The sequence below is a fragment of the Ambystoma mexicanum genome, chromosome 14 (genome assembly GCF_040938575.1).
Source record: "Ambystoma mexicanum isolate Mex_15411 chromosome 14, UKY_AmexF1_1, whole genome shotgun sequence".
Classification (NCBI taxonomy): Eukaryota; Metazoa; Chordata; class Amphibia; order Caudata; family Ambystomatidae; genus Ambystoma; species Ambystoma mexicanum.
Window position 1 is genome coordinate 560,410,613 of NC_090940.1, and position 12,307 is coordinate 560,422,919.

General features: G+C 44.3%; 1 protein-coding gene across 1 annotated transcript in view; it reads left to right on the plus strand.

The window, feature by feature from the left end:
• Positions 1-12,307, plus strand: part of SPTLC2 (serine palmitoyltransferase long chain base subunit 2) — a 475,564-nt gene that overhangs the window by 101,731 nt on the left and 361,526 nt on the right. The window contains exon 4 of the mRNA XM_069637917.1: positions 4,293-4,447. Coding sequence (XP_069494018.1) covers positions 4,293-4,447 — 155 coding nt within the window. The remainder of the gene's footprint in view (positions 1-4,292; positions 4,448-12,307) is intronic.

A 12,307-nucleotide genomic window follows, 5' to 3' on the forward strand; every position in this document is an offset into this window, starting at 1 on the left:
CAAGGGCCTGAGGACACATAAGGGCCCTGCACATCAGTCGCGCTACTGTGAGATTAGCAGGGAAGAGAGTAGGAGAAGGAAGAGGTAAAGGAAAAGGTCTTGAGGTTTTTTGTTTGGAACACAAGGTCTCCCTCAAGACACTGAGGGAGAGGGAGGCTGTTCCACAGGAGGGAGCCAGCTGAGGAAAGTGATTGCCCACCAGCTCTGTTCAGCAAAGCGCTTAACCCGCAGGGAGTTGGTGAACGAGGAGCAGAGGAGTCTAGAAAGAGTATTTGGTCAGGAAGCATTGAAGATGGAGTAGTCCCTGGCCCCAGATCGCCTTATGTATGATACAGAGGGATTTAGGCCATGTCTCGCTGGCCAATTTTGGGTTAGCTGGAGGGGTCGCAGAGTGGCTATTGCAGTAGAACCAGAGCACGGGTGACATTGAGTATCTGGGGGAAAGTGAGGAAGGGTAGAATCCCTTTGAGGAGGAAGAGTTGAAATTGGGACTTCTTGACAATGTCCTGAATAGGTGGGATGAAAGAAAGGGAAGAGTCAAAGATGACTCCAAGATTCCTAGCTACAGTGGAGGAGGTGGGGGGGCCATGGAGGAAGGTAGAGTGCAGGAAAGAAGTAGGGTGCATAGGACCAATCGGGGAAAATCTCAGTTTTGCTGGCATTGTACCGGGCCTGGATGGCAGAGAGGCAGTCGGGGATGAAGGAGGGTGCAAGGCGGTCTGAGGGAAGTTTAAAGAAAAGTTGTGCATCGTCAGCGTAGCGCTGAAAGTTGGGCGAGAAGCAGGAAGTGAGTCATGCCAGCAGAGAAGGGTATATAAGAGACAGGGCGAAAGAATGGAGCCCTGGGGGACGCCACAAGTAGTGGAGGAAAAAGGGGAGGAGAAAGGGTCCAGAAGGGTTTTGGAGTAACGGTCAGTTAGGAAGGAAGTAAGCCAGTCCGGTGCCTGCTCCGAGATGCAAAGGGTGTCATGGAGCCTTTTTATGAGGATGGAGTGATTCACTGTGTCCAATGCAGAAGAGAGTTCAAGAAGGATAAGGATAGCAGGGGAACTGGAGTCACGAGATGCAAGCAGTAATTCACGGGTGTTCAGAAGTGCAGTTTCCATGCCTCCTGGATGCTCTGAATCCAGACTGGTGGTCATCTAGACCGCCAACAAGTTAACTGGAAAATGTCCAGCTTCTCAAGCAGTTTGCCCAGGAAGGGGGTTATGGAAATGGGGCAGGTATTTGACTGGGCAGGAAGGGTCTGCAGAGGTTTTTTATTTTTTATTAAGGAGGAGGAGGGGGTGGGGGGCGCACAAGCGAGTGCCTGAGAGAAGACGGAAAAGAACCAGTGGCAACGGAGTGGTGGCAGAGATTGGCTAGAGAGGCGATGGAGACTGAGATAAGACGGAGACTGTGCAATTGTTCCAAGACATTGCTTTTAATTGGCAACCCTATATCTGGATTCACCTGAAACAATCTGTGGATAGATATAGCTTACTGGTTTCCTCATTGGATACTTTGGGATATCGTCCGCTGACACTTCTGGGAATACCCAAGCCTAGCTTGCTGGACCTAGTAAAGGTTACTTGGATTGGCTCTCTGAAATCTCGTTTGTGGTCACGGGAAACCTTTTTGAGAGACGCTGGAGCCATTAGCAAACCTTTTGCAGGATCCTGAAGGCACTGCGCTGCAAAACTTCATAGAAGGGGCATATTGCAGCATTCTTGGGCCTCGCCTAAATCTAGGCTAGGTGAGTGGCATTGCAGGGTGTGCAATATGTCCCCAAAATGGCAAAAGGCAGCTTTGTCTTCTCCATGGGGCCTGCAGACAGGGTTTGGTGACCCTGAATGTCAATGCCCCTGCACCTCATAAGGGGTATTGAGGGTGCTTGCAGGGGGGTTTACTTGCAAAAAGGGGGGGGCGGTATGACGAAGTGGCCCTGGCTTAAGAAGATCTCCTCTGGTGAACTCGACATCTCAAGTTGAACCGAAAGAAATGCTTCATTGGAGCCGTGAGCACTGTTCAACATCATTCCGAGGTCAAGACTGACCCGGCATCATATTCTCACGTTCAGCTTCCAAAGCGTCGGACACCATCCCAAAGGCCCAACGACAAGGGTCTTGTCATTGTCGATGGTAATAAGAGTAAAATGATCCCTTTCCTGGAGAAGCAAAAACCAAGGGCCAAGAAAGGACATTCGGAGGTAGGGCAACCTCAGCAAGCCAAACAATATGTTGAGGTTCAAACCAGAGGAAGCATCCCTGATCACCTCTCAAGACCAATCCCAGGAGATTTATTATGCAATTGTCCTAAAGTCCACCTACTAGCATTGGCAGCATGCACCACTCCCAGCATAAAGTATCATGGCTGAAGGTCTTTGTTAAAGCTTTTATGATGGGGGTGAGGCACATGACCCAGGCGTCAAATTGGGATTTGTTGACAAGGAGCAGAAGCTTAGCGAGCATCATCCACTAGGCAGGAGCTACCTCTGGAGAAGTAGGAGTCTGCCCATAGCGTGCAGCAAATCTATCATGAGTGCAACATGCAAACTTGAACTTGTTGTCCATTTGCATGTTATACAATATGCTTTAAATGAACCTTGGATGTGTCCTCTATTCTCCTGTAAAGACATTCCCAAAGCTACACAGCTAATATCACACAGCTATGTGTTTTTGGCACCACTTGCTCAAGGAGCCAAGTGTAGCTCCAGGTGTCAAGCTAACCAGGCTCCCCTTGGCTATAACCAAATAGCTCCTGGCAAGTCTGAACCCCGGTATACCCACCCACCTCAAATCCTCCAACTGTTTTGGATCATAATACAGTGCTTCAAGGGCTCCTTGGGTCCTCTTTTTTTTGAACCAATTCATAGATCACCTCTTAAAGATCTCACTTATAAGGTTGCCGTCTTTGTAGCCATCACATCTATAAGGAGTAGTGAACTTAAGGCTTTATCAGTCACAGAACCATTTATCACAATTCATAAACTTAAGGTAGTCCTAAGAACACATTTGTGGTTCTCACAAAATGTTTCAAATTTCCCTGTAAACCAATCGATTGAATTTCCTTTTCCCAAACTCTCAAAGCAAGGCCGAACACTTCACATGCTAGAAGTGAGAGACCGTTCTACCGTAGCAATACAAACAAATGCATAAAGCAACCCAATTCTTGGTCTCTTTTGCTGCAGGTTGAGGAGACCGTCTCAAAATGCTTTCATTGCTAATGTGCCCCTAGAGGAAATTTGTAAGGATGGTACCTAGAGCTCTGTTCACACAATAATATTGTGTTGCTACACTGGCTAGAGATGATTCACAAGTGGGGCAAGCAGTGCTTAAACATCCATTTGCCAAAGTTTCTTAAGGTCGTTCTCCACCTCTTCGTGGTACTGCTTGCTAGTATATGCAAAGAATGCATCTAAGCAGATTCTTCAACATCAGTAGACCGCCATTACTTAACTAGTAATGGTCTTTCTATGGCTTGCATCTGCATAGCGCATGCTTCCGTCCTGCCTCCCCACTTGGGAGCAACTGGACTACCGCTAAATCGAAGGGCTTTCTGTTTTCATATATCATGTCAAAAAGGGACAAAGTGAGGAAACTACTTGTGAAGGATCATGGGTCCCTGTGCACATAGTATATAAATTGTGTGGCAGGAACGTCCCCGTCGACATACTGATCTCAAATTTGAATAAATAAGATTTGATGTGCTGAGCCATCCACTTGATGGCAACCTATGCAAAAAATAAAAACCACAGAGACTATTTCTAGGTAATTAATGTGTGCCATACATATGAATGTGTGGGGGTATGTGTGTATGAAAATATAAATGCATACCGATTTGAGCCAAGTTACACTCGGCACCACCTGGTAGCAGTCACTGGGAGTTCACCTCCATTTCAGAGCCAAATAGGCAATGTATTGACGGTATGTAAATTAGCTCACACGTCACGCCTTAGCTCCAGGGAAAATAAATCTATAGGGCAGCGCTATTTTAAACCTAGCATTTCTCAACCCAAGGCAGAGAGTTCTCAATACAGCTGCATACTGGTTTAATCCTTATTGGGGATCAGCAGTGTAGTACAGTCTGATACCTTTGTTATTGGGGCATGAGTAGATGATGCACAGCCCTTGTTATGGTTTGCTTTTCTCTGCATTGTTTTTAAACCGTACAGTGTTTCTGATCAAAGCACATTTATTTCTATTAAATACGATTAAATACTAAAAGGTTCCATGTTCAGACCTATTGTCTATGGCACATGAGGGGGAAAGATGCAGTCTTTGTTTTCAGCTATTTCCGCCTTGTCGTTTCAGGACTTTGTTTCGTTGTATCAAGACTTTGAGAACTTCTACACACGGAATCTCTACATGCGGATCCGGGATAACTGGAACAGACCTCTCTGTGGCGTGCCAGGTGCAAAGATGGATATATTGGATCGATACAGCACCGACTATAACTGGACGTTCACGTGAGTGAAAGTGTGAATCACAAGCTAACCGCAGTTGTGCAATGAGCGATTAGTAATTGCATTATACAGCAGAGTATGGACACACCACCTAACCCTTTTACTGCTTTCATAACTGCGACATATCCTTCCCTAGACCTATTGTACCTTTTTACTCCTCCTTTTTAAATCCTCACTCCATTCCTCCAGGTGGCCCTGAACTTCTGCTCTCCTCCTATTAATGAGACCTTCTCCACTTCCTTGCTAGTAGAAGAACGCGTAGTTCCAACTTGCCAACCTTAGCAGCAGCACACCCTTCTGGTCCTTCATTTTATAGTTTGCAGATTTTTGCAACCCTCAAAGGTAAACCAGTGAAATGAGGATATTAAGGCTCTTCTACTATTTGTATGTATTGTGAAGTGAAAACACGAATCGACTTCTAACATCCTCCTGTAACCACAAATATGTCCTATTGGCTCTTGTCCACTTGCATCACATATTCTTCAAATCTGGCCTTGTTGCAGTGGAGCTCAGAAATGCATGAGGAATGCTTCTCCAAAAGCGCACATATAGCACATCTGGAAATGCGTATAATTTGGCTGCACTGAAGGCATGCTAAAAGTAGTTCAGAAGTTGGTTATTGGAGCCAAAAAATTGCCATAAAAAAAATGAGTGAAGAACATAGCAACCCGTTCCAAATAGTTAATGCATAAACCCCATACCAGAAAAGTGTTAAAACGGCACAACAGAATATTCACCAACTTTGGGGTTCCTTAAAGGTTAGCCCCTGACTACCAAATGCCAAAACACCATGCAGATAATGCCAGTGTATTCTAATTCAAACCTCCTTCCACCTTAACTTTTTTTTAACTCCCAAGTCTTCCCCCATCTGTGTTTTTTCTTAACTTTGATTTCCTTTCTTACTCTTGGGTTTGTTAATCCATACCCTGCCACTAAAGGCTGTACTGGCATTAAATGTCTGCTCCTATCCCATTGGACTCCGTCATATGCCAGGGCCTTTAACAGTGTAGCAGACATTTCATTTAGCCACCGGGACTGCAACCCTTTGTGGCACAGTGTAAAACTGCTGGGAGCATTCTACTTGCACGTGGCGCTCTGAACTACCGTGGTGGAGATTTGTCACAATATAAAAGAATATTAATACAACAGCTACATGGCTACCAGCGGCTTCCACTAGCATTTCCTGAAATGTTTAAATGGAAGGGCATTATAGCAGTAACTGAGGGTGGAGTGTTTGGGAGAATATCCTGCATGTTATCAGATCCTCACCCACAAAACTGTGGTGGTGGCCAAATGGCGCAGCCCCCCATTCCCAGATCCTGCTTTATTTGATTGTCAGTTGCAGAAGAGCCCCCTGTCGACCTAGATCTGCCTAATCTTTCCATCACTTGCATCGGAATGAAGGGTGGAAGGAATCATTGCAAACCAACATTCCCTGATCAAATCTTATGAACATCGTTCAACGGATTCTGATCTATATACAGCATGCACAATTCGATCTTGAATGTGTTTAGCAGGGTTATGGGTGCTCATAGCGTAGATCAAATGTCCCTGCTAGTTCCTATGTTTTCAGCCCACTTGTCCCCCCAAAGCCTCCTTTCATGACACCCTCTGCAGCAGATCTTTTAGCATTCGGGGCTGGAGGATGGCTCAGGGACAACATGTATGTCTTAGGGGGGGCGGTGGGGTAGGACGGGCAAGCCAACTAAGAGCAACACAGGTTTGAATCCCAGTTCTGTGCTTGGAGACTGGTCTCCGTTATTAAGTGTTTCCCGAAAGATTAATTAGGATAGGTACTTGGTGTATCCCTTACAGCGGCTGCAAATATCTGCTCAATCCCTCTAGTTTATTATACTTGGATCTTAGTTTCTGGAAAGCGGTCCTGGCAAGACTTAGAATCTTCATTCATCAATCTGTTGGTGACTCTGCAGCTCTTTCTGCGCAAAATGGTACCAATCTTCTTGTTTGTCATCGGCATGAAATAACATAAAACGGTTTACTTGTGGATTTTGAGATCTCAACATACCTACCAAATGAGCAGCTTCAAAGGATATCGAACACTTGACAAAGTGAGTTGCACGAAGTCTGTGTGTTCCATTTTTATTTTGTTTTCAGCAACTCTTGTTGTCTCTGCACATGTTCAGTATGTTGAACTACCGACTTTTCCTCTTTTCAGAAAGCTGAAAATGTATCTGCTTCACAATATGCCTATCCATTCTCTATTGCTCTAACAGGCGGATTTTGTGAATGCCGGTGTAGGCCTGCCCAAGTCAACATGCTCTCTTTAAAGGGTGACATGTGCTGGAACACCAGACTTATCCCTCCTATACAAATTATTGATGACCATCTTTGAAAAATATCTACTGGCACCCTATGATACTTGATAGTTTTTCTGTATCTGCCCCCAAAGACGAACACCATTTAGTGCCACCCAGTAAAAACCTGAGGTCATGACAAGGAAGCATACCCTGCAGCACAAACAAGGCTAGTTCCAAATCGCGGGACCTTACATTTTCATAAACATTAAATATGCCTGCCTACCTGCGGGATCCTGGAACACTTTTCAAATGTAGAGATATTTTGTATTTAATAACAATTAAAAAAAAAAAAAATCAGAATGTTGCCCCGTTTTATTGTTTTTCCAATTTTACTTAAGTACAACTGTAATTTTTAAACTACATTCCTTTATAAGTACTGTAAAGTATGAAAATTGGGAATTTGGAAAGCTACAATGAAACCTACAAAAAGTGATGCGGTCACCTTGAGAGCAAAGGATTGGCAGTTAGCATGCTTTGTCCCGATGTGTGCCTCAGTTCTGTTTTCTGGCCTGTCAATAGCGGAAAACTTCCTCTTTCTATACAAGAGAAAGAATTTGAAGAATTCAATTTCACAGAATTTGAAGCTTCTTTTTGCTTCACTTGATAATCTCCACAAATCGATAGTGGAGAGATTTATTTATGAAGTATCTTTTTCCATGATGTTAATCTTACCATGGGCTTTTTTTCTTTTCCCTCCAGATGAATACATCTGTTCTTCTTAAGGGGTTAAGAATTCAAGGAAAGATGACCATGTTTGGTGCATGGGGTGCCATCCCTGACGCTACATAGGAGTGCGCTCTACGTCATATGTCTGAGACTGAATCCCTTACTTGTGGAGGCCGAGGTTGCCCATGTCCTCTGCCAGGTCCCTCATGCAGTCGAGGTGGATGTCCACATTCTTACAGCACCCACTAGAATTGCAGTCCCATGCTGACGGGAATACTGTTGCTGCAGCTATGTAGTTAAGGATTGAAGGGGCAGAAAAGGGCACCTATCTTGGAAACTGAAATGCTGCCTTGGCTCTCCCTAAGAGCCAGCACCCCTTTTAAAAATGTCAGCAGAGCTGAGACTAGTTATCCATTCTGTTTTGGCCTCCTCTGATATCCCATAGGATCCCTCAGAACATCAGCCTAACTTTGATTGGGTGACCTTGAGAAACAAGTAGTCTATAGTATCGCTGTTGAAGTTCTGTGTTCACCATCCAGAGAGTAGATGTTGATCTTTTCCATGCTGTTATGTTGTTGACATCGAAGAAGTAAAAACACTGTAAGATGACTCTGGCATTTTCACCTAAAAAAAAATCATGACCTGACTCTGGGAGCACCTTTCTCTCCATAAGAGGCCTAGAACAAATCACTCATCACCTGCTCCACCTCCAGCCTCTTCAGTGCATGGCGCATCTACAGATACTGATTTGATTATTTTTTCACCTGACCTGTCCATCTACATGCTGGCTAGAGTATCACCAATTGATAACCTTTACTAATTTCCTCAAGAGACCACCTTTTTGAAGCTAAAAATCCCAACTTCAGCTCTGTGATCACTATCTATAATCTTTGAGGCTTTGTGACCCAAAATAATTCTCTGGAAAAATCATGGGCATTTTTCTTTTTCATCTGTGATCGTCAAAAAGCGGAAGTGTGTTTTTTTTTATTTTTTTTAGTGTAGCATTCATTATTTGGACCACTTCATCTCTAGAAGCCACCCTCCGCCTGATTGCACATTACTTGTGTAGTTTTCCTCGCCATTTTTCCTCTAATTGTGTTTTTTTTTTAAATATAGGTTATGTGGGTGGTGGTGTTGGGGTGTGGGTTAGCGAGGGGGTTGTGGAAAGCCCCATTTATAAATAAATAATAAAAAAGAAATCGAGGAAAACTGCACAAATGAAGTGCAATCAAGGGAAGTGACGTTGAAAAATACACATCGAACCAGAATATAACACTGTGCTTCAAAATTGGGAATTTGCTGCACCAAACTTGATAGAATTCATTGGTGGTAAAAGTTGTGTGCAACCTCCATTAGTGCCACCGGTTTCCTAGCACGCCCAAGAAATTGCAACTGTTCACTAAGGCTGTTGGAGGCACTCTGACCCGAGCAACAGAAGCAAAACTTATTGGAAATGATCGTGCACTAATCGCTTGGTTTGCAATGCATAAAGACATAGCTGAAATGCCCACCATTAGATACTTCTATGCCATGCCTATCTCTGTAGGGAATCCTCGATTGGGTTGACAGGCCTGGAGTTAGTCTTCTAACGTGAAATAATTCACCTCAATTTTTAGGGAATTAGTCTGGTGTTCTTGCATGTCATGAGTTGTTCCAGATGAATAATTAGACCAATAGTCTGCTGCTCTGGAACTGAAGGAGTTTAAATTCTCCAGCACTTTCTAACAGACCTTCCTCTGTGATGCAGTCTGTGTAAACAGCTGCCTAGTGGCTTTGAGACGGTCTGCTCCACAGCTATTTGGTACCCTATTGTGCCAGTGATGTCATAGTTATATATACTTTGAGTTCCTGAAGTCATCCATCTTTTTTTTTGTCGTTGCTATCATCAAGGAACTTTCCATTTTCATTGTCTTTTACCTTCCAAAATCGAACTATACGCTTCGCGAGGCGTGCCCCCTACCATGTTTGTCTTGAATCTGCACTCCTCTGTCTGCTCCCTTAACAAGCACTATTTGAGAGGTTTGCATATGCTGGTGATCGGTGCACCCTAAAGCGGTGAGTGAGGTAAAGCCGCTTTCTGCTTCTAGTCGGAAATATCCTCTATAGACATTTTTCCAGCGGAACCAACGACTCAAAGGTCAGGGCAGGGCTGTGATGCTGACTTCATAACACTACCCCCAAACTGAGGAGCAAGAAAAAAAACATCACTTTGCTTCAGTGAATGTTTATCTTCTCCAACTCTTTTTTCATTTTGATGTAAGCATCACCATAGGTCATAATACTTTTTAGTCGGATGACTTTACACCTTGTTTAAAGCAAGTAACCCTAAACCAAACTTCCTGGCGTCTTCCTCTATCCCTGAGTAGTGGGAGGCCTTACCGTTCGCCATGGTTAAGGTGTTGGATCAGGCTCCAGTTTCCGGCAATCCTCAGATTTCCCTGCTGCACCCTCTGACAACTGGTCCTGCACCTGCATGCTTAAGTGCTCAGATCTCGGCAGGACATTGGAAGAGCTGGTGCAGTCAGGGCATTCAACGTTGGCACCACATACCACCCCCTTGGCACCAGAGACGCTGATGTGCATCGTTAAAGGTGCTGCAGAAGCAGTTATTTTTGGCGCTAGCAGCGTCCATGTGGATGGCTCCAACGGAGCATATTTTGTCCACTTCCTTTCAATTGTCTCCTTACATTAGTTGAGGCACACCTCCTATAGAAGACTGTAGACTTTGTTCTGCCTCATAGCCAAGTAATGGTCTACTCTAAACTGCCCTTGTCTACTTGTACTCCTGACTCCCCAAGCCTTTCTCTGCTCAGCAAGGCTTCTTGTGTAGGGTTTCTCCCCATTAACTGATTTTACCAATTTCTGAAGGGTGCACAGCTGAGCCTGACTGCATGGACTGCCCAAACTACAAATATGGCATCTGTGTTGAAGGAAGCCAGATTTTTAAATGTATTGATTTATTTTAAAGCACGTGTGATCTCAATCCATATCTGGAAACGCTGACATCTTGTTTGCACTTGAGTTGCACTGTCAGTGGGAGAAGTTGTACATAGTATGAATTTGTTCATAGACCCACTGAACATCACTCACCCCACAGTGTCTGTGGACCTCTATGCAGCCATTCCATGAACCTCCACATGGGTGAGCAGGACCTTCCAAGATGGCCCCTCCTCGAGCCACTCCATTAACTCTGCATGAGCCACATAATCCATCAGTAACAGGGCTGTGCTGCCATTCAGGTATATGTCCCCAGTAAAGTAATAGTTGATTTTGCAGGACATCTTGCCTCTACCGAGAGCGCACAGCTTCATATATGGAAATGGGGATTATGTGGTAACACCAACATGTGTCCTGACCTGTAAGGAGTTTAGGGTCCATATTTCTCCCTTTTAAATATTCTCAGTGATAGATTGGCAATTCAGAAAACAGAACTGACAGTTGGAGATCTCTGGAGCTAACACTGGGTTCTTCAGACATGGGTATTATTAGAGACGTTTAGTGACCCGGGACTGGCTGATCAGTTCACACTGTAGGCTAAGGATGGACTGTGTAGCCTTTGGTGACCCGATTATTTATTTTATTTTTTTGTTTTGTTTTTTTAAAATTTGTATTTATTTTTACCACCTCCAGAGCCGACATCACAATGTATGGTGTCCCTGGCTCCCATAGATTCCACAGTCCCATCCCTTATTGTATACACTTGGATCTTTTTTTATCACATTGGAGCATCTTCTTATGCAGGTGTTTCTGCCTAGTGCTTTGCACCAATGCCAGTATGCTGAACCCACATGCTTGGCTATTGGCAGTTTGGGGCACACAGATTGAGGTCTGAGGAGTTAAATCTCTGATGCTGGCATATGTAGGTCCTGTGACAAGGAGCTTTTAGCCATTTTGCTCCTTTAGAACTATTTTGGAGTCTATTTTTAAGAAGGCGTCCGAACAGGAATGTACTTTGCAGAACAACTGACATTGCAGCTCCTTAATAGCTTGACAAATATATATCTGCCAGAACCCTTTCTACCCCTGTGATGAGGCCAAGCAATGACCCTTCTGATCTCAAATGTCTTTGGTTTAAAAAGGTGACTTTATTCAGTCAAAGAAGGGGTTTGGACAAACACTTATAGGCACTAGCTGAATTGCCCACAGACAATATTGCTCCTAAAGCTAACTTTGTCCAGGGTGGGGCAACACAAAGGGGGTTTTCGTCACTTGACCAACACCTCAAAGGATGAGTGACCAGATCATAACGTTTGTAACCTACTAAAACCTACTCCCTCCAGCAACACTCTACTCTAACGAACCGTGTCTAAAACATGTGGGCAACAGGAAATTCTAAATCCCTAAGATTGAACACAAATGGTTGGCCAACAAGAGTTCACAAATCCTACTCCTTGATGTCCAACACACGTCTATCACAACAGAACAGTTCTCCTGGGAATGCTCTTCCAGGGTTTACTCAGTTGGGATCCTCCCTCAGCATTCCTACTTTCACTACTCCTCTCAAGATCTCCACTAGGTTTGAGGCTTGAGTTTCCAATTCTCAGGCTTCGGCTCAGCCTCTGGTTTCTCCAGAGTGCTCGTCGCAGGACTTGTTGGTTCCACCCAACAACTGACACTTTAGATCTTCAGGTGGGTCTCCCAGTGGATGAGTTTCTTTGCATGCACTTTTGGTCTCTCCCTGAGCTTGGGATTCTTCAGCATTCCTTCTTGTGTTCGGTGTTCTTGTATAACATGGAGAGCTGTAAAATGTGTACTACCCCTACACCGGTAGCGGTTTCCTCATGTATCAGGGCCAACTGGAAGCTTGTCTGCTTTCTTACATGCGTCTGCTTCTTTCCTGCTTTGGGTTAACTCACACTATTTTCTAGTTACTGTGTAT